At 48.1% G+C, this 23,694-nt stretch overlaps 1 protein-coding gene across 3 annotated transcripts in view; it reads right to left on the bottom strand.

Moving 5' to 3' along the window:
* Positions 1-23,694, bottom strand: part of tbc1d14 (TBC1 domain family, member 14) — a 42,990-nt gene extending 19,296 nt beyond the window's left edge. For 2 of the 3 annotated variants that reach the window (XM_035427520.1, XM_035427521.1), the window contains exons 1-4: positions 23,611-23,694; positions 23,074-23,235; positions 18,562-19,207; positions 3,380-3,503 (exon numbers count right to left, since the gene is read on the bottom strand). In XM_035427520.1, the coding sequence (XP_035283411.1) occupies positions 3,380-3,503; positions 18,562-19,207; positions 23,074-23,131 (828 nt within the window). In that variant the 5' untranslated portion in view covers positions 23,132-23,235; positions 23,611-23,694. Of the gene's footprint in view, positions 1-3,379; positions 3,504-11,417; positions 11,786-18,561; positions 19,208-23,073; positions 23,236-23,610 lie in introns of those variants that run through there. The other variant, XM_035427522.1, reaches the window with a different exon arrangement.

The raw sequence follows: 23,694 nt of genomic DNA, 5'->3' as shown, positions 1-23,694 counted from the left end.
ACTGTGGTCTAAGGCTGGGTTGCTCGTTGCTAGGGAAGGACAATAGCCTTAAGCAGCCCTTGTAAATTGAGCCAAGTCATTCTACCTCCATCGCCGTAGATCCTGTTACCGGCGGCGATGGAAGCCTGAGAGCAAGCGGATGCCCCGCTGGTGTGGCGTGCTCTGAAACCCGGGCTCCGAGCCTGGCGTTTCCGTCTGCAGCGCCAATACGGGTGTATCAGGTGACGGCGACAAATTCTACGCGTTACACCTCTCGTCCGTCCTGATGAACTTTTACATAGAGCTGAAACGTACATCGGGGCTCAAAGTACAGCGCGTGGTCCAGAAGGACTGGGTAAGGGGGGCCGTGGTCACAAGGGGGAAAACAAAATGGCTTCCTCTGAGAAGTGTCCTTGGTGAGACGCGAGGCGGTACATTCCCCTCAGCCTAACCGGACATACGTGGGCTAAAGCACACAAAACCAACAAAGGGCCAGGCTAGCAATGCAAACAGACCCCTGCCATTACACGTGCACACACAGAGACAGGTTTTGTTTCTTTGTGCAGGGGCGGAGGGGAGAAAAGCACCGACAGGCCAATAAAAACATTAGTCGGCCCTGAAATTCCACACAAACTTCACATTTTTCATTACCATTGGTGCAAAATCCCATGCCCCCCCCCCCTCCCCCACTTGTTATGAGTGTCCACAAAAGCTCCACAGCACCTGACAGTCACACCCCACTTCTAGGAGCCTGAGGGTGCTCCCACAGACTCCCAGAATGCAAAGGGAGTAGCCACTGCATTGACTTCTCTGAATTCTATGAGTGTTAATGGGGGCAGTGATTAGAATAGCTACCATTAAAGGGCCTCCATTCAACACCAATCAGCAGTGATGAGTGGTTGTAGTACAATGTACTGAAGTTGCTTAATGCTTTACACAGACTATTCAAACTAACACTCAAACACTGGTCCCATCATCTGTACTCGTGAGCGGTAAGAGGCACATTTCCCACATACCAGGGAATTCTACAGTGTATGTGAACACAACCTAAAGCAAGGCTTCTCAAACTCCGTCTTCGGGCCTCAGTGTGGGTAATGGTTTTTGTTGCAACCCAGTTGCAATTTTTTTTGCATCTCCTGACAAATTAAAGGTTGTTAAATTAAAACGTGCTACAGTTATTACAGATTTCTGTTACTGAACTGAAGTTTGAAATTTTCTACAACTGGTTTTACAACATTTTCAACAATTATGACCCAACTGCTTTCACTTTTCAATTTCCAATTTAATCATTTTTTTTTAAATGAGCCCACTGTCATGAAGCACATTACTTAAATAATGACTTTATCTGACTGATTAGAAGCCTGGGACATGAATATGGGACATTTATAGTTTTTTATTGGGACTGGCTGTAGTTCAAATTAGCTCCTGTTTCCCTCTGATACAAAATTTAGTACTGGCGGTGATTCAAATGAGCTCCTGTTCTCTCTGACACAAAATTTAGGACTGACTGTGCTTCAAAATCTGTTCCCAATGACACAGAAAGGCTATGGTTCATATCCTATTCCCTCTGACACAGAAAGGCTATGGTTCATATCCTATTCCCTCTGACACAGAATGGCTATGGTTCATATCCTGTTCCCTCAGACACAGAATGGCAGTGGTTCAAATCCTGTTCCCTCTGACACAGAATAGCAGTGGTTCAAATCCTGATCCGTCTGACACATAACTCCATGTTTCACAGTTTCCATAAAACGGGACAGATAAGAACAATAATATATTTTTTGTATAATATTCGGGAAAAATGGACGTTTAAAAGATCAAGAGACCAACATCCCGCTTGCTTCAGGAGCTATCTGTTGCCCTCTGCATTACATCACAGTTACGTGAGAATGTGGCCACCTACTTAACAAAATGTCTCCTCCCTGTACTCCAACAGCCTCACCACGCATCTGCCCTGAAAACACATCTGGTGACGACCGCGCTCAGAACTGAGATAATGCACGCGCGACATCATGGAATCAGCGGTGGCGGCTGCTTCTCAGAGACTAGCGGATAAAAGGGTATCTGCCTGCAGTCTGCGCATATCTATCTCAGCTAAGTGCGCAGACTGTATCAGGCTGGCTGCGTGAGGAAGGCGTGGCTTACGGCTGGCGAGCGACTGGAAATATTAATATTAATGAGGCATGAGGTGGTCACCTCATGACAGAACAGCATAAAGTGGGGTCATTCCAGCTGTTGTGAACTGAATGTTAGATAGTCTTATGTAGAAGACTGGTTGTGCTGTACACTGTCACTGCGTGGGAATCTGTACTTTCCTCAGGAGGTGAAAAAAGCCCTTATATGATACCCCATACACCACAAACCTAAATACAACCCAACTAAAATATCTTTACCCAAATAAATAAACCCATATGTTGAATCAAATAAGACAAATATAACTATGGGTGTGCTCATTTAATTAAAATGATGTCAATGAGTCACACAAACAGCACTAAAATCATTAGAAAGAAACTTGAGTATTGTCTAACTCACAACAGCTTCTAACTAATACTTCATTTTAAATATTTCAAGACACAATATGGTTGAGCCGTATGACATAACTATGAGGTTGTGGAAATGCCCGTGCGCTTTCACAAGTGTTCTCGCTGCCTGAACCTTTGACCCACAGTGACCGGTATCTTCAGACCCCCACTCACGTTATCTTCCGCTGATCAGACAGCTCCAGAGCGTGTGAGCTAACAGAGGGCAGCGGTCACTCCCCGGGAACCTCTGGCACTCAAGGTGCAAACTTCTGTTACCAGAAACCGGCTCCAACCGGCTGCCTTCCGGAATTTTCCACCCTGCTGTTAATTACATTAACGCTTCACACTGTGGGTAGGTCTTATTGGTGACCACTCACCTGTATGTGCTGGGGTATTATCAGTTTACGCTGCAGCTTGTGTCTTTGGTACGTAGATAGAGACACACACACACACATACGTCTGCCTGTACATGTGTATCTGTGTGTGATTTGTAGTGGTTATGTGACAATATTTGTGTTTGTGCGCGCATTTGCGGGTGCTCTGTAGTTTAGTGTGTATGTGTGCTGTAGCTGTGTTTGTATGTGTAACGTATGTTTTCTTGTGTGCTCTATAGATGTGTGTGTATATAGTGTGTGCATGTGTGCTGTAGTTTGTGTGTGTTTGCGCTGCAGTTGTGTATATGAGTACAGCATGTGTTCCTGCGCACTGTAGTTTGCATGCGTACTGTGTGCACTTTCATGGTAGTTTATGTGTTTTAATGTGTATGTGTGCGCTTGCTGTAATTTCTGCACAACCACCCATCTGCACACTGCTAGTTTCTGAATACACAGTGTGTGTGTGCACCTGCGCATGCACAAGCACACATACACGTGCTCTACCTTCTGGATTTTCCGGGGGTCCTTCACGGGCCCCTCCCTCAGGGGAACCTTCCCAAAGAGCTTCCATCCCGGCTCCCTGGGCTCCAGAGGCCTGGGCTCCTTCACCTTCCTGGCGAACAGACTCCTGTGGAAAGGTGAAAACTTTAATAGGGGCGCAGAGGAACAGCGTGTGAGTGTGTGTGTGTGTGTGCGCGCATGACAGAAGGCGAGGGTGAAATTTTAATAGGGGCGCAGAGGAACAGCGTGTGTGTGTGTGTGAGAGCGTGTGTGTGTGCGTGCGCATGACAGAGGAAGAGGGTGAAACTTTAATAGGGGCGCAGAGGAACAGCGTGTGAGCGTGTGTGTGTGTGTGTGTGACACAGGCAGCTAATGAAACTTTAACAGGGGCACAGAGGTACGGCATGCGTGTTTGTGTGTGTGTGTGTGTGTGTGCGTGACAGAGAGAGGGTGAAACTTTAACAGGGATGCACAGGAACGCGGTGTGTGTGTGAGAGAGAGACGCAGGTTCACTTTAATTGCCACAGTGAAATGGACACGAGCCCGCCCGCATTCCAAAATCCACAGCTTATCCAACCGCTTCATGAAATTTATTACAAGGCCCCTCGTAATGACAACCAAGGTCACACAAGGCTTTCTCTGCATTAAACTCTTACTGCAGAGCATTTCGTTTTGTACATACTGTTCTACTCACTGACGAGTTCAAAATTAACTTTAAGCAGCAGTTTAACCAGTTTATAGAGACAGATAAGAGAGAGAATCCAGTCACAATGTACAACAAAGCATGAAGTAAGGACGATCACTAAGAAACCATCCAGTCTGAATTCACTGCTTCATAATATCACATGATGTGATTTGTAATGTAGGAGGTTAATGTACAATGAGTCAGTAATTTGATACCTCGGCAAAAAAAAACTACCTTTGAAAGATTAGGTAACTCAATAAAAGCATATATTTCTGCTGAGTGGCCTGGCGTATCAGTTATAAGTGATGTAACGGGCAGATAAAATATCAAACCGCACGATAGGCTGTTTCCTGATCAACGATTCATCTTTATGGCTCTTATCGGACTGATGGAAGACCCTTGGGCAGGAGAACTTGGCTGCTGTGGGTCTGACCGGAGCAGAGGGATGGGGGGGCTGGGAGGGGCTGGATCTGACTGGAGCAGAGAGACAGGGGCTGGATCAGGTGCAGGGCTGTCCAATCTTATCCGAAAAGGGCTGGTGTGGGTGCGGGTTTTTGTTTTAGCCCAGCACCAAGACACCGGATTCTACTGATCAAGGTCTTGACTGAAGACTGTGATTAGATAAATATTTAAATCAGGTGTTGTAGTCCTGGGCTAAAAACAAAAGCCTACACCCACACCGGGCCTTTCTGGGTGAGACTGGACCCCCCTGGTCTAATGAGTCCCACAGGCCCTAGAGCAAAGCAGTCGCCATGGCGCCCAGGCCAGAGTTCAGGGTAGAGTGATATTTACGGTGTGCTGCACGGTAGGGCAGCCCAGCTGAACACCGGGCACAGAGAGCGAGTGCTAGCAGAGCAGCAGTGGGCGAGCGACGCGGCCGGGACGGAGCGGAACGGAGACCACACAGGGGGTGTGGGGACGGAATGCGGATTTATTTTTAAACGCGGGTGCAGATGACCCCCTCGCTGAGGAAGGCATGTCAGAGGGGCAGGGGCTACTGCAGCGGACAGCAGCGTAAATCACGACCCCGCCCCAGCCAGGGGGCGAGACCGCAAAGCCCACAATGCACTGCACACTCTTACACTGCTCATCTGGCGATCTGCCACATACCTGCTCTACAGGGTGCACACACGTGTGTATGCACGGGCATGCACGTGTGTGCGTCTGTCAGCGAAGATATCAGTTATAACATCTTTCTTTTTCCCCTCCAAGTTAGATCAAAAATAAAGATTTCGAGTGACAGGAATAATCTCCAAATTCCATCAAGGAACTTACCTACACATCCTGCATTGTGACATCACTAAACCCAGGCACAGAGACAACCACTCAAACTAAAACCCTCTTCACCACTGCAAAAACAACAACTTCACCAGAAGCTTAAATCAGCATTTGTACACCAGTGTATGGCATAGGTGGAACAACCTAATATAAATACAAAAGTAACAGTGCTACAAAAACTAAATGTGAAATGCTCCGGACTTCTGGTGAAGACTACGATACCCATGCTTCTTCTGTACTGCTATGAGGCCGTCTGTTTAAACGGATCCCTGTAGCTCCCCCTGAGTCACAGTGGAAAAGCCCACAGCGCGGTGCCAGCAGGACCCCCCACAGCCTCCACTCTCAGCTGCCAGCTCCGTGTGACAGGGCCTGCCGCGATAACCGCAAGGCTGCCTGCCAAACCGCCACCAGCGCTAGCGTTAGTGTTAGCCAGCGCAAATCCCTCCCTCCCTTTGGCCTGGCCGATAACTTTCAAACAACCCCACGCGACTGGAACCCGCCCCGTGACCAAGAACGAGAAACAGCCCGAAGCTACGGTGCGCTGCAGCCGCGACTCATAAAAAAAACCTCCTAAACCAGCGAGGCTGCTGAGGAAAGCAGACATTACGGGGTCAAAGGTGAAGAAGCGCCTGTCAGAGGTTCTGCAATGACATGAACGGCGGATCGCGGTCTGGAACTCCATGGTGCTGGTACCTCTCATGAATTACAGCGGCCCGAGGGAGGGGGAGGGAAGCGGCGCCGTTCTGAAACACCTGACCGTAACATGCCGTGCGGGTCTGTGTAGCCTGAACCCTCCCCTCAGCCCGTACGCACAGGACGTCCCGCGCACGCAGTCTACCGCACACTGCCTGTCACCCTCTCTCAGTCTCATAAAGGAAGAGAGATAACAGACATGCTTTTGTTGATGGTGACGATTACGCCGCGGCTCAGGTCATACACGGGTCTGAGAAGTGCCGCAGGAAATACGGGCGGAACGGAAACGAAAAACGAAACCAGAACCGCGAGGCAATCTGACTCGAGCATGTTCCCTCTGACTCACAGCTAACGACATCTTTTTGCTGAATTTATACTTTTTAAATTTTTATTCATGGCAGAATGACCGAGCATGCATGCTCATTTACAGCAACACCCTGTTTCACGGGCATACAGATAGACGAATCACACAAATATATTTACAAGAAATCAACATCGATATCAAAATAAAAGTACATTTTTAAGTTTCGGAATATTCTAGATTTCAAACGGAAGCTGCAACAAACTGCCACAGAGGGGAATCTTGGCCACAGTAGCCTGATGATTCAGGATGTTGTACACGTGGCTGCAGGTTCAAATACGCAATGCGGGAAACAGCCATTAGGCCTACATGCTGGATCAAGACCCTTAAAATGAACAGCTTCAGTAAAAATAAACCCAGCCTTTCAGTCAGACAGGTAGTCAGACTGACAGTGCTGTATGCACATAGCCCTGCCGTGATTACAGTGTAAACCCATCCTGCACCGCAGAGCTCAGACAGGGCCAATCCTGGCTGACGAGCTCGCCTCTGCCTTTTGTCTATGAATGTGTAGGGCCTGTGGGTTAGATCACACCGCACGGCACGGCCGTCTGACTGGCGGATATCGGTGTTTAATAACACCCCGCTGCGGGAGGGCCAGCCCTTCCCCTGCCTGCTACCCTGCAGCTCTGTCCTGAGCCAAATCAACACCCCCAACCTCACCCCCCACCCCCCCACCACAATCTTCACACAAGCCTCCTCATGGCCGGGGAGGCGTGGTCATCCTACCCACTTCATTAGGACCCGTTTATACAGCCCCATATGTACACAAACAAGGCTCAGAACCTGCCCCAGAGGCACAATATCAGCCCCTACCTGGGTTTCAAACCCACTAGACTCGAGATACAACTTAATGTTCTGAATCCATTACATTACATTACAGGCATTTAGGAGACGATCTTATCCAGAGAAAATTACACAACTTACCTACATAGCATTTACATAGCATTCATTTATACAGTTGGATATATACTGAAGCAGTGCAGGTTAAGTACCTTGCTCAAGGGTACAACGGCACTGTCTTACCCGGGAATCGAACCTGTGACCTTTAAGACCAGTTCCAAACCCATTATACGACACTGCCGCCCACAGCGCATCGCTATAGCATACAGAATCCCGCTACAGCACATCGCTAGCAATAGCGGCGGAGCATCCGTAGCGTTAGCATTGCTTGACCCCGGCAGTGGAAAAGGCTGCTGCTCATAGCGCACAAATAAACAGGGCCTCTTAGCGCCCTTCCTGTACCCTGCGCTATAAGCCCCTGTGGGCCAGTGAGCGCTGGCCGCCTTCGAAACCCTGTGACCCACTTCTGAGAGGCTCCAGAGGCGCTAATCCTTCCCCCGTTCAGCAGGCCTGGGGCCGCTCTCTCCGCAGTCCGCTAATCCCCTCGAATAAACAAACAGGGACCCCGCCGAAGCCCCGCCCCGCCCGGCTTTCAGCGGCAGCCATTAAGGACTGCACCACAACAGCACCCCGCATTCCGCTGTCCAGAACGACATGGCACCCCACGGCTTCCACACAACAAACCAGGGAGCCGCTTAAACTAATGAGCACATGAAAGGGCTGCTCCGTTAGCCAGTAGCCCCCACCCCCCACGTATCACCCTGCATGTGCACTGTCACATGACCCTCACAAGCCAGGTCTGACTCCAGTCACTTAACCTGCCAGTTCATATTCCAGCGTTAAAGTAGACGGTGAGAGAAAATCACAGCAGCCGGCCTGCGGATGAATTCAAACCTCGCCGTATTACGGATTCACTCACGGGAGGAACTGTCGAGGCACAGGCCGTCTCTCTCTCGGAGTGCGGCTCAGGCACGCGACGATTTCAAACCGCATTCCAGAGAAGCTTCCGGACAAAGGTTAAACATTACATTTAACAAAGGGGGAGAAAAAACTGCTAAAAATAAAACCCTAGGAATGATAAACCTCGCTTGCAGAATGCGCTTGATGGAATGTTCTTGCTACAGTGAGATGCTCTGGGTTCTTTGGTATTGCTGCCCTCTCCTCTGAGAGACTGACCTTCAGTACAGGAGAAACTGGCGTGTGCTGACCTGATTAATGTAAGCGATACAGCCAGACCAGGCTAACGGCACTCCCAGACCAACGGATAAAGACGCAACATGGCCAAAGCACTACTGGAACTTAACTATAGCCGCGTTTCCACCGCAGGAACTATACCCCGGAACTAGGAACCTTTTGAGGAACTCAGTGCGTTTCCACCGCAGGAACTAGGGTCTAAATTTAGTTCTGGGGGCTTTGTTTTACCCCCCAAAACGTTCCTGCTCGGGGGGTAGTACTTTCCGAAAGTACAGGAACCTTTTGGGTGGAGCTTGCAGCGCTTAACATTTCTGATTGGTCGAGTACTCGTAGCATTTGTGTTGTATTTATTTTACGCCATTACCCGCCATGTTTGAAAATATGCAGCGGCAAACCAATTTATTTTCATAATAACTTCAAATCAAACTTGTATGTTATGCGGCGCAATAGCCTACTTTTGGTTATAGCCTGTCAACGTCTTGGAATTATAACGTGTGCTCTTCTGTTCTTTTCTTGCTTTAGTATTCGTTTTATAAAATGCTAAGCATTCGTGCTGGGACAGCATATTACGTAGGCTACCAAAACATTCAAACGGATTAATTCGGTTGCTGAATATTTTCTTCCGGATTTTCTTTGTTAGCCCGTTGTAATTGACTCAAAACGTTTGATACAGTTATGTGAGGTATGCGGTAGTTCTGCATAATTAACATTGGTGATACAGTACAAGCAAACTGGAAATCACCTTCCGCACTTTTTATCCGGGTAAAATAACAGGTTAATTCTAGTAATCTTCCCTTTAGCTTTTTCAGACTGCCGTAATTTTACTGCCATTTTTCAATTCCACGAAAAGACCAGGAAGACTATGGACTCATGTATGGTGCATGGTTCGCATCTGGAGGGCACACTTCGCTGCTCGGCTAGCAGTAACTTCGAAGGAAAGCAAACGGTGGCTGTACCACTACTAATTTACATTTTCACGCAAGTCCGAGTTTTCGTTCTATTCTTGTCATTTTGCGATTAGCCTATATGGAATTGACGACGAGAAAGTAATAAAACAGCAAATTGTTTACAACGTGTGCATGTTTTCTGCTGTTAATTAATGTGTTTGAGAGGATATATGAAAATCAATAAATACAAAAGTAACCATATATAGTCATTGTTCGTAACCCGTTGTATATAAGTGGAATAAACCCCTCCGGGCTGTCCCGGTTATTAGAAAATAATGTAGGCTACTTCGGTGGTAGTATGGGGTTACAGAAGAAATAATATGACAGATGGACCGACGACAACGCCAGTGGGCTAATTTGCCTAATCTTCGCGGTACTTTAGACCCCGGTGGAAACGCAGACAACCATTGGCTGAAGGAACCTTTTCGTTCCTGGTAAAGTAGTTCCTGGGACTGAAAGTTCCGGGTAATTTTGGTGGAAACGCGGCTTATGCTAACCAGGAACCAAAGGGCCAATTTTAAATGAACGCAAACCACATCCAGAGCAAGGAGTACAGGGAGAGAAATATAAAGCCTAAAACCATAACAAACAGTCTGAATCAGTACAACAAGTGAGGGTGCTATGGGGTGGAGGCCATGCAGTCTGAAGAGGTGGGTCTTGAGCCTGACGGACAATGACTCCTCCAATGATTCCAATGGTCCAGTACTGACAGGCGTCTTGACCACACAGGGAGGGGAGAGCCAGCCGGCTGAAGGCTGCAGAATGGGGAGATCTTATGGGTGTGCAGAGTTTGAAGATTACATAAGGAACAGTAGAGCCGTTCCATTCGCTGCCCTGTGGGCTTTAATGTGAAGGCTTTAAACCTGATGCGAGCTGAAACAGGCAGTCAGATGAGGAGGGGTGTTACATGAGCAACCTTGGGAAGACCACAGACAAGTCATGCAGCTCTGCATTAGCTGCAGGGGTTCAGTGGTGCAAGCAGATGTATGTACATTATACATTTTATTACATAAGAAAGAAATAAAATGTGCAGGTTTTTTAGGGCATGCCTGGTTAAATTGTTTAGACATAACGGCTCATGAATGGTACCCTCTTCATCTTTTATCTTTGCTAGCTTTTTAATGCAGATTTTTTAAACACCCACGGTAAAACGACGAAGGCCAAAATGAGGGCAGCAAAACAAATACACAATGCACACATTTGTTTACATATAAACAAACACGTGCATGTGCACATACATGAGTTTGTGCGTGTGCCACCAACAGGCAGTGCAAATCAAAACATCCATGTGATCACTTTTGCATTTTTTCTGGAGTCAGAAATGCAGCTATTACAAAAAGGGGCTGTGCCATTAAGACATGAACTGCATGCTGGAAGTGGGCTTGACTTGGGGAGAGAAACCCTTGGGCTTCATGAAAGTACAGAGTGTCTTGAACTACAGTTAACCCCCCACCCTCCCACCAACCCCCAACCTCGTGACACACCCTCCTCCTGAAGGAGCTCTCTAAGCATGGCAAGGGCACTGGTGTGTGATAAAAACCAAATCTACACTCACAGAGTTAAACTCAACAGCACTGTCACTTCCACCCACATCTCTACCAAAAGCATGGCAGGCTCTTTAGAAAGACAGAGTGAGCCAAACATTAGTGTACTTCCATTCTTACCGCACACTGCATTTAAAAAGCCCAGACACCGCTGGTCTGCCCTGCCAATAAAGCCATTTGAATCTGAAGTACAACAGCTGGAAATGGACTGGAATGGAAAAGTGGATCCAAAGAGACAGACCGCTGCTGGGTCATTTCTCCTGACCATTCCTCAGACCCCAGTATTGCGAGTTAGAGTTAGAGTTAGTGTCACATGACCATGCTGAAAGACACACATTTCACCTCTTAGCAGAGACATTTCACAGTTTCACAGAGAAAGACTCACTCTCAGCTGGGGACGAACAGCGAGGCTGGCACGGACGCGGGCTCAAGCGGAGCCGGTCTGGCGCTACAGCCGCCGAGGCACGGACAGACGATCAGAGACGCGCTCCAAACTCACCGGTCGATCAGCAGGAGCAGGGAAGGCGCCGCCATGGTCTGAGCTCCAGAGAGCGAATCCAAAACCCACCGAAAGTTTACAGCAAGCGGCCAAACGGTGCGAAACAACGGTGGAGATCGCTGCCCCGTGACAGCTTGGGTCGGGTCCCAGAATCTGAGCCCTTCCTCTTAGGCCCTCGGAGAGAGGGCGTGGAGCCACCCCCTCATTCCCGAATCCTGAGACCGTTTCTCCAAAGTGCAGGCTCAGGAGAGCAGGGACCTGAGGCTGCCAAGTCTACCAGCGCAGAGAGAGAGAGAGAGACGGTGTCACAGCTCAAAGGTGAGTGCGATATTAACCAGCCTGGTTAAAGCACACTCAGCAGAGAACTGAGCATGAGGCAGGGCAGAAAAAGAGGAAGGGACAGGGAGAGCGAGAGAGGGAGGGAGGGAAGGAGAGTGAAAAAGGGGGCGGGGGAGGTCCAGGGATCAACACGTGCAAGAAACTTTAAACAAACCTCCACTTCTCACACTCCCAAAAGCCATGTTGGTGTCAGGTTACAAAAACAGAGCACCTTCACCTGCAGCCAATAAACACAGGCTTTGAGAAAACAGCTCCGCCTACAGTAAGCACCGCCCCTTCCTTCCTAACCACCATCTGCACCCACCCCCCCGCCCCCACACACACGTACACACGTACACACACACACACACACACACACACACGCAGGAACACACACACACACACACACACACCTCTATCATGCCTGGAAAAAAAAATAAAAAAGGCTTTCAGTGCTATGAGGATCTGCTGCAGTGAGGAAGTGAAAGTTGCATGAACAGTGTCAGTCTAAAAGGGAAATAAAGTCTGCAGTCTTTAACAGGCACGGCCTTGGGGGAGGACAGAACAAACAACCCCTGAGTTCCCGTTAAGCCACCTCAAATCACAGTCAACAGCTAATATATTTAGTTGCTTACTGATCAAATCACAAAGCAGCTCTACGCTGATATCAGACTGAGCGTAACAGTGGACAAACGCTCACTGTATGTTAATGAACAGAGCCTCCACTTAGCCCCATACTCACCACTGGTGCCAAACTAGGAAATCCCATTGGCCGGTTTAATTAGATCACCCAATCACCATTGCGTGCGCCGAGAGGGCTTGTCCTGTGTTTATTTCCATGACAACGTCGGCAACGTGTTTCACAAAACAGGAATTTACTACAGCCCACAGGAAAATGAGGCCACAGGCCCTTTTGCATTTGCCAATAAAGTCATAAGTCATGGTGATGTAGGGAAACAGACTCAGAGTTTCACTGGGCTTTGTTTCATTTCCAGTGGCAGCTGGGGTGCTCTGTACACTAAATTTACATGTATGCACTTAGCAGACGCCGCTAACCAGAACAACTCAACATCACAAAATGTCAATACTCAAGGAAACAACCAGGTGGTATACAAACAGAGCATATATACCACTGTACCATAATACTGAAGTCTGGACAGCTAGAGCAACAAGGGCTATGGTGTTGACTTGCACCACCTATACAGCACAAACCAACGGAGTTATAAAAGGAGTGAGTGTCAGTTACTGTGAATGAAGACCGGCCTCCCTCATTCAGAGTGAATAACTCTGACGCTTCCCGATGCTGCGGGTGCAATGGACACAAATGGCTCAGCTTCAGCGGTATACCCATAAGATAAACATGGGGGACGAGAGCTACAGGTCCTGCAGAGCAGGAACATGGGACGCAGAGCAATAACAGCACAGTGCAGGAGATGAACGTGTGCGTTTCTGTAATAAAGCGCATTAGAATGCATTTGTGGGACACAAATGAGCAAAACTGTGCGGCTCGCACGTGTGAATGGAGGGGTCTTCAGTACCTTACGGCTTTGGTAACTTACCCAGCGAACACCCCCCCTCCCCCCCATCCCAGCCACTGTTCATATGCACACCCAGCCACCACCCCCTCTGAGCTCTTCCATGGGTCACTAACATTTACAAATGACCTCAGCGGTAATAGCAGAAAGAGAATTAAAACCACGGCCTCCATACATTGACACTGACGGCCTCCATACACTGATACTGACAGCACTGAGAATTCCATAGCCTCAGTACAGTCACAGGATTACACACGCAACACCGTAGATTCCATTTGCTTTATTTGAGATTTATTTAACTAGGAAGTCTCCCAGAGATTAAAATGTCCTTTATAAGAGTCCTGGGGGGGGGGTGTCACAGCATTGCACAGAGGCAGGGTTACCACAGCCTGAATTAAGTGGTGACAGAGAAGCCCACAGCAGTACAATAGAGTACACCATTTGTGACCAACCTTGTTTCTGGAGACCTACCCTCCTGTAGGTTTTCATTTCAACCCTAATTTGGCACACCTGCCTAATTAACAGCTCAATGAGCTCTAGCTGTTGAATGAAGTGAGCTTTGTTAGGGTTAGAGTGAAACCCCACAGGGCAGTAGCTCTCCAGGAAGAGGGTTGGTTACCTGTGGTGTGTATGCACGCACGCACGTACACACGTGCACGCGTGCACACGCACGCACACAGAGTGCCTTTCGAACCCCCGGGCTCACAGAACAGGAGCAGCGCCGAGCCCAGACAGGCTCTTAATCACCTCCAGAGCTCCGTGTGTGGCAGCAGCTGCTCCCGCACGTCACGCCGCCCCACGCGGTGCCGTGTGTTTAGCGGCCAGGCGTCATTACCCCGGGTCAACACGCTAAGCAAACAGCCCGCCGCCGCCATTTGTTTAGCGGCAGCGCTGTGAAGTCTTCCCGAGCAGCTGCCCGCCCCGCCCGCCCGCGTACCTCACTACGCAACCACACCGCCGCTACAAACGGCTCTGCGCTCAACTCCACTGCCTACCGGCTGAACCGAGGAACACCCAAATACACCCACTGCAGACATGCACTGCATGGTACATGTACACTCCGGTCACGTTTTTGAAGAGTTCCTACCTGGCTGTGTGGGAGCTAAAACAACTGCAGTTGCAGCAGGACGACGTAATTACAGGCTTGGGTTTGTCTACAAGGGAATATTTTTCTTTCTTTAAAGGTTAGCGTCTCCTTTGAACACAATGGGTTTCTAAAAATATGTAGGTAAGCACAGGGCGGACACAAATTTGTTACAGTACATGGTGCACCGCTGGAGACTGCAATGCTCCATATGCAGTCCATGGTGGGGGGACAGATACCCATCCAGTGGGCACGTTAACACAGGATTCTGCATTTGTGCACATAAAACAGAGCCAAAATTCATGGGACAAATACACTGCCTTCTCTGAATGTAGATATTCCAAAGTCTTTTTCTTTTTCATTTAAGATTACAACGGGCGATGACCCAGACTTGAACCACAGCAAAATAATTAACTCATGTTTCTTTGAGCCAATCGCCTTTCGGTGTATGACATTTGAGATGTTTACTGAACATGATATTTACACAGCCTTTGGTAGCCTTTCAAAGAGAAAGTCATTATTTGAACGAAAAGTCAGAAACAAGATGTCATGCTCTGGCTAGCTTGCACCAAACATGAGTAAATTAAAACAGAAATTGCTCCAAATATTATTAGCCTGTGGACACACATTTGTTTTGATTAGAACACCAAAACATTATTTGCATCCGATTTCATCCTGCTAACCCTGCTATTTCATCCGGCTTACATTTATTGTGTTATTACTGCGAGTTGGAATTTTGTGGAAAAAATATTCATCAGAAAGCAAGTGAATTCATGTAAAACACAGATTTTGGAATGCCCTGTGTTCCAAAGACCCAGCATTCAATGGGCTAGAGTGACCACTGCCATCTGTACGAAAAGTGCAGGAAAACTCTTTAGTGCAGGACAACAAAAAAAGATACGTATACTAGAACATTTGCCTAATATTTACTGTGCTTGACTGCTCTGCCGAATGCATGAAAACTAGTATGAATGGAAGGTGATAAGAATCTTGCAACTGAATAAATCAGAAGCTTCAATGAAATTCAAAGAGCATAAAAAATTAATAAATAAAGGTTTCTTCTCCGATGTAGCATACCACACATTTTGTTCTAACGTAGAGCTCAAACAATTCAGCCGATATAATGTGCACCACCCTCTTTTGAGCTGCCAATCACTGTAATGGCTCCTGACATCTTCACTGGGCCGAAGCACAGGAATAGAACTTATCCAGCCACGCCCGCCAGCTCAAATGTTCACAACTTGAAACTCCTGTTCCATTATTCTGACACCATCGGTGACTTATGTAGGATGTGCCAGTGTGGCAGGATGCTGGGGTGGATGCAGAGAAAGCTGGGTTCACAGGAAGATCCCCCCTCTTCCATACCCCCCCCCCCCAGGCTGTCTCTACCAGCCTATACCCTCAGAGAGAGCGAAGTTCATGGCCTGCACCCCCCACCCCCCCTTACTTAAGAACAGCTGAGAGTTTAAGATGCTGTTCCATACACACCCAAAATGTTATGCAACATGCTGTGGATTCACCTCCTGATTCAAAGGGGGGCCCTTCCGAACTTCTAACCCTCGTTTAAAGAAGGAAAAACCACTTCTTTCAGACACAAAAAGAAAAAAAACAGGAACAGGAACTCTGGCAGGAAGACCTGGGCTTGGGGTGGGGTGGGGTAGGGTGGGGGGTGCTGATAGACTGATTCATGTTCTTGTACACAAAAGGCTTTCAACGAACGAACAGGACATTCCTGAATTTGTGTCTGATCCTTTCTGAAACATCATAATACAGAAGCTGGTTTTGTCTCCAGAAAGCGTTTCTTGTTTGTTTACAGACAGCATATCTCGTTGCACAGTAGGAAAGTTGTACTGATTGTAGTCATTTGTACAACACAAAACCCACTGTCATCTGATGAAGTCCTCAAAACATGGAACTGAGAACTTAGCAGGATAACACAAGTCTGTTTGTCTGGAGACCTGTGACAGCTCTGCCATTATCCAAAGAAAACAAAAACAAATATATTAATTTAGATTACACACACTCATATTTATCAGAATTGCTAGAGTCTGTGGTTTGGGGGTTCTTGCAGATTCAATGCAACTTGTGGCACACATGATTTATGTTCTCCCTCTTTGCACCAAAATCTCAGGTCAACTCAGTTAATTTTTAATTTAGGTTTTGAATAATCCAGCATATTTGGTGGAGGTACAGATGTATGGACATACAGGCTCACTACCAATTTCCAGCAGAAAATTTTGAAGTCCCCACACAGTGTTCCACTGTAGAGGAACTACTTAGCAGTGATGGCAGACCCACACACCCACCAGCAGCAGTCTTGACCTTGAGCCCCTCAGTAAGACCAGGCTTACAAACAAAACTGCATTAACATGCTGGCAGGGCTCCATGTGCTCGAGCACAGGGTAGACTATAGCGCTCGTTCAGCACAGCCGCGATGTCCCAGCGCAGGCCGAGCCGGGTAATGTTTAACCCAGGCGTGCGGGAACAGCGCCCAGCGAAAATCCCCCTCAGCACGGAGCCGCCATTCCGCAAGCCCCAGCAGCAATAAACGCGTCGCTCAGGCGACGGCGTGCTAGACACTGCCCTCCTCTGGAGCGTACGCGGGCCGGGCTGCATGAGCGGAGGGAACAGCTGCCGGTCTGGCGCACGTACTGCACAGCTGCTGGAAATATTCAGCCTCTGCAGTCTCTGCAACATCGCGGCTCCGACGGCCAAGGCAGGCCCCGACCGGCCTGCAAAAGCACGCCGGGCTGCGCTTCTGCTGCCTGACCGCAAACAACGGGGTTAAGGTTAGAAAAAAGGCCAGGTCCAATCGCACGCCGGGCAAAATGAGCAAAGCTCTGACACGCGGTCCGGTTCAAAGGTCTTCCACAGCGCAGTTTGAAGGACAAATAAAGAAAGGAGGAAAAACAACAGGCATCCACAGAAGAACGCGCGCGGTCCTGCGCTCTTTGCTACCGCCGAGGCTTCCGAGCGGCTTCTCGCTCGCCCGTGAGAGTGTGAACGCGAGCGCGCGTGCCCGGGCCTACGGGGAACGAGGTGCGCGCGCCGCGGCGAGGCTCCTGGCACCGAGGACCCCGGGCTCCTGCCAGCGCGGGAGAGCCAGGGGCCACGGGCCTCGCAAACCCAACCCCTCTCTTTACGGGGTTGGGCGCGTTCCGGTTTCGCTGCATTCTACCCGCCCCCTCGCCCTCGCGCCAGACATCGCTAACCGTCGCCTCCTGACGGCTGACCTTCATACGCTACCCGTCATTCCTGATACATTCCCCGTAACAGTCCTACTCACGCATACTGCGTTACCTATACCGTATATTTATACGCTTCTTTGGTCATTATCATAAGTCCATGTTTGACAGCATGACTGATTTTCTATACCGAGTTGACTATACCGATTTTAAAATGGTAAATGTGTCTTATGACTGATGATTTCAAATGCCTTTTTCCTACCAAGGCTTTCTTCTTGGGATGTTGCCCAAACTTTTTAAAACTTATTAGCAGCCTGTGCACCTGTAGCATTTGTTTGATATGTCCAGAGGCTTTTTTCCCCCTCAATAAGGAAATGGGTTATTTTTGTAAGCGCGTACAAGTTTATTCAGTAATCAGTTGAACCACATGAACTCAGGCAAGTGTCAACAGGCAGATCCAACATGCCCGTACAGGAGGTGCAGCAACTCGTGGGAAATGATAAGAAGACAAGATGTGAAGTATGCAAATACTTGTGAGCAGTCTCCTGGGGTGAGAGTGTATGATCAAGGTGAACAGTCTGCTGGGGCACAATGTTACCTGATGTGTCCTGTTAATGCACGAGTGAAATGTGTCCTGTTAATGCATGAGTGAAATGTGAGTGAACAGGCCATTTCTACATTACTCTTATCCGTGTGTGTGTGTGTGTGTGTGTGTGTGTGTCCATATACATTAGTACATGTGTGTCTGCAGTACCAAGTAAAGTCTCTTGTATTGACATTATGTCAATACAGACATAATGTCAATACAGAAGTGTCTTGTATTGACATCATGTTGTTATGTGTGTGTATGCAAATTAATAGAAGTGTGTGTGTGTGTGTGTGGGGGGGGGGAGAGAGTGTGCGTGTGTGAGAGGGGTTTGTGTGTGTGTGTGCGTGTGAGTGAGTGATTAAGTGTAGAGCGAGAGAGAAAAAGCGAGTGAGAGAGAGAGAGAGTGAAGGAGCGCTCGCGTGTCTCTCTGTACCTGGTAAAGAAGCTGGCCAGGGGGCCCAGTCTCTTGTTCCGGCCCTCCTCCTGCGAGGTCGCCGGGGGCCGTCGCCGGGGGCTCCACAGGTCCCCGTGCTCGTTGGGCGAGGAGAGCGTGACGTCGGAGAAGTGCGTGTCGTCCGTCTCCAGGGTGACGATGGCGCTGGAGTCGGAGGTGACCATGAAGTCCAGGATGTCCTCGTTGCTGACGGACAGCGTGGCCGACAGCTCCGTGCTCAGGCTGGACACGCTGCACACCGAGATGCCGTCGCTGCGGTTGAGCGCGCTGCGCGAGCCGGGGCTCAGCAGCCGGCCCGCCGCGTCCTGGCCGCTCCGCGGGAACGTGGACGACTTCCGGGGCCCGCCGTCCGAGGGCTCCAGCGCCAGCGTGGCGGGGCCGTCCCGGGGGCCCGGCCGGGCGTGGATGTGCTCCGGGTTGTTGATCTCCAGGGTGGGGATGCCCGAGTCCTGCGACGCCAGGCTGTCCCGGTCCTCGTCGGGGGGGCCGCCGAAGTGCGGGGCGGGCCGGTAGCTGGGGAGGGAGAGGGAGCACTGCTTGAGCGCCCCCCCGTCCCGCTGGCCTGTCGGGGAGGAGCGCTGTAGAGACACGCCTCCATTCTCCATCAGAACAGCGCCAGATGCACCTGCAACAAGACCCACTCTGCTGACACACCAGCTTTCAACAACACATCTTCTACTGACACACCGAGCACTCCATAACCTATTTCTTTTTATTTTTATTAAATAAAATTATTTCCATAATTTCATTCTCCAGTTTTAACAATCTGTACTGAGTATATTTATTAATGTTTTATACTGTAGCTGCCAGTTGACCCCCCAGTTATTATCAATGGAGACAAATGCTAGTTTCTATAACCGTGTATTAGACGGTACTGCAGAGAGAGTGATGTAGGGACACGATGGCTCAGGTCTTTGATCAGTGCAGCCAGTATCTCAAAGATGACTCAGCGAGGGTATTCCGGAACAGACCGCACGTTACAGACAGGTCACGTGACCCACTGCGTGCCTGTGTCAGACCTCGTCAGATAAGCTGAGGGGCTGGAAGGCGTGAGGTGGAAAACAGGACCCCGCATAACCCCGGCTTCCCGACGGGAGCCCGATAGCGCCGCGCGCCCCCAGGTCTAACGCCAGGAAAGCTCAGAAGCGGCCCTGCGCCGTGCCCACATGACGCGGCTCAGGAGAGATTACCGGCTACAGCGACGCCCAAACGTTCAAGGCGCGCGACTCCAGCTTTCGCCTTCAGCCATCAGCCGCTCGTTCCTGGGCCTGAATGGAGACTACAGTCGCTCCGGATCAGAGAGAGCAGCTGACCGCCACCCCTGCGACCAACACAGAACCGCAGAAGCCCTTTCTGGGGCCCAGAACCCACCCTGCTGCTCCGCTGACCTGCCTCTTCTACCCCAAATGAACACAGATCTCCACCCAGATCTTCAACAAATAGCGTCTGTTCATTCTGATTGATTACATCTTTCATAAATAAACTTGTGACCAAAAAAAGAAAAATTTATAACGCATGCATCCACTAAACCGCAACACGTAACCCAACGACTATCGTCTGTTCATTTGGGTTGATCACATCATTCGTAAATAAATTTGGCCCACTAAAAAAAAAAAAAAAAAAAAAACTCAGGTGTCCATTAAACCAGACTGCATAGGCTGACAAAATTGTGTTCTAGCTGGTTTGACAGAAAGGAGAAGAGGCTCACACAATTTACAGGTGTTACCAGGGGGACCTGAGAACCCAGCTTCAACCAGATCAAGGGAACGTCCTGCTCCACAGCAAAAACAACCATTTCAACAGCCCAGCGCTACAGTTCCCAATTACCCGGAGCTATAAATATGCTAACCCCATAGTCGCTGTTATCACTACCTCGCATCAGTTGCCAGGAGACAACAAGAATGAAAGTAACAGTGTATTAATAACCAAATTAGCAACCTGATGTGCAGTCTAAAAGACTGAACAGACTGATGAACACACACACAGCCCATAATGATTTGAACGCTGACAAAGGTTGGTTTTGCACAGCACAAGATCTGAAAGTTGAGCTAACAATGGAATGTAATGATATTCCACACAAAGACAGACAGAACGCTTACACTAAATAATATTTAGCCTATTATTATTTGGTGACTCTCTGCTAGAAAAAATTCACCAAAATATCCCACACTATACTGTACAACCCAGGTCCACTTCCTCCTTCACAAACTTAGTTGCTCCATACAAGTCCTATGCACAACATTAACAACAACATAGAACCACGGTTACCACACACTGAATAAAAAAAAAACAGAACCAGAACCAGAACCCAGGCAGACCACATTGCAGCAATGACTCCATGCACTCAATGACACCTGCCTTACTCCCAAGGCCAAAGCAATCAATCAACAATAAGCAACTAAAGACAAGGGGATGAGCCAGTATTTTTTCCCCACTTACGAGCCAGAACAAGCAATATCCAGGAGTGCATCTCTACACAGTAATGCAGCCAGTGCTCTCATGTATACACGCCCCCACCACTAACCCACCCACCCCCAACAGCATGTAGAGCAGACAGGACAGCCATGACAGGCCAGCCACTCAAGAAGAGAAGAGAGATCTGCACATACCAGTGAAAGGACGTCTACACAGACAGAATGGCTTAAAAAAGGGGGATTTTTATAAGCTTGTTCTAGGGTCTCCTCGGGCATCAGACTTCAAGTCCCAGCCTGTTCCTCCTGTTCCCTAGGCGACCGTAAGCAGTGTCCAAACGAAAAGCATTGTCACACACACATATATATATATGCACACACGCGCGCACACACACACACACACACACACACACACACACAGACCCATACCCCACATACAAGGTGTCACATACCCCCATAAGCACATATACACCCCTTAAGCATATATACACACCCCATAAGCACAAACCACACCCATACCACACCACAATCATGCACACAGGCCTAGATCACACTCCCCCACACACAATAATCACAAACACTTCCACCACCACCACCCCCAGCCCCACCCCCCCAGTAATGTTGTCTTCAGTAAACAAAAATATATTATTTTGTTAGTTCATCTATTGCTTTGATTATGTTCAACAAACAGCCATTATTCTTCCCCATTTCTTTATTTTGAGGATTTGACGGCAGAGGACGGACCATTTCACAAACAGGGAACATATTGCCTAAGGCTGAGATGATTTTATTCTATTTAATGTGGCATGTTTTATTGGTCTCTAATAAGATGTCATAAAATAGGGTAACCAGCTTTTAACAATCCAGAAGAAATAGACCTTTTCCCCTAAAATGGTCATGCAATAAAAGGTGATATAATGAACTAGACTGCACACCCTTAACTAGATAACCTATGAGGGTTATACAGACATACATGCTTACAAGGTCCACAATGGACAAGCTGTCCGCCTGGTAATGCAATGCATGAATATAAAAACCTTTAGATATTGTAATACCTATAGTAATAGGGAATTGATAAGGGGAGTTCTCTGGTACAGTATGCTTCGTTTCAGAATTCAATAAGTTCACACAGATGTAAACCATTTTACACCGCAGCTACCCAGGGAACTTCTCATAAATACTGTGGTGCCTGAACAAACAAAAAAACAAACAGCCTGGACAGGATATTGCTTACACCTTATTCTCATTATTGCAGCACAATGCTGATGCAATTAAATACAAAAACAGGTTCATAAATTTCATATTGAAACAGCTTCAGAAATGGACGGAAACAAGAAAATCCAGTTCTGTAGTTACACTGGAAACATAAGAAACGGTTTCAGTCATCAGCATAGTTAGCGTCCTCTTACTATTTTACTTCACTTGCTTCATCGGCTAATCCAGTTCCCGTCAAGACTTTACCCTACACTCCAAGTGTCCAGTAGATTTGTGCGCGGCGCGTTATGGTTTCATTGCGCATTCAGAGCACAAAATAAAGACCACGTCCAAGACGACGTCTTGCTTTATGGAACAATGGGAGTCGGTTTATCGGGTGTCACCTGTGAAATGTGTGGATCAAATGTTGAGGAGTGCCCTGGTATTCCTTTATTCAGTGTCAGAAACTAGATCAGCCAAGAATGGTATTTTTCCAGGTCTTTCTTTAAGAAGCTAGCTTTTACATAGTTGCAATCGTTGTTACGGCCTTTGTAAACAGGACTTCCATTGTACTCGAACTTGTGGACTGTGTAGCTAACTAGTACAAAAGCCAGGAAACAACAAACAACTCAGCCAATGCAAGTTAGGCATTTAGACAATTAGTCTGATATTTGATTTGCCTTGTACATATGGGTAAACACTTTCTGTTCATAATTTCCATTAGTCAATAAAATGCACTATAGCATATTTGCGGATGGTTTCAAGGGAATCCCTATAACAGGCGTATTTAAAGTTTAAGAGAGGCAGTTAGATGCATGATGTGCAAGCATGCTGAAACTCCACCTGTTGCCTTCAACAGCAAGTTGCATTTAAAAAGCACACGCACCTTCTTTACCAACACAAACCGCTGTGTTGTCTCTGATGCCGTCGGTTGTGTGCGCCATAATGCTGGTGCTACAGGTGGGCAGCCGACGCGGCAGGTTGCTGTCCACTCGATCGGTCCATGATGCGCCCCTACCCACATCTGTCGCCTCCGGTTTCAACGAGGCTTTGCCACAAAACAAAACATCTCCGTTTAACACGCTTTTAGAAGAACACTGTACCACATGTACACGAAATACATCGCTAGAGTCTGTAAGCTCGAAAAACGAAGGAGACGAACACATGCTGTCATTTACTAAGTGCGAAGTGCTACTTCTCATCCTGCAAAGTTAACCAGCCCGGTAGCAAGCTAGTTAGCCTGCTACGTTAGATAGCAGCTAGCTATATCCGTCAGTTATATCGTTCCCTCTATAAAAGAAGCGGAAAAAATAACCACTATAGTTACAATGCTAAATCCGTTTATAAAACAATAGACATAGAATAAATATAAAAACATCCAAAGAAAAAGACCCGGGTCAAGTTTACAGATCAAAGGCTCTACCTGTTTCATTGCTTCCGCCGCCATTTTAAACTGAACACCGTCCCATGCAATCGAGCCAAGAAACGCGCACCATCGATGGATTCA

Source organism: Anguilla anguilla, chromosome 7, assembly GCF_013347855.1.
Source record: "Anguilla anguilla isolate fAngAng1 chromosome 7, fAngAng1.pri, whole genome shotgun sequence".
In the NCBI taxonomy this organism is placed as follows: Eukaryota; Metazoa; Chordata; class Actinopteri; order Anguilliformes; family Anguillidae; genus Anguilla; species Anguilla anguilla.
The sequence above is the reverse complement of the archived record's forward strand: the minus strand, read 5'-3'. Positions and strand labels throughout refer to the sequence as shown.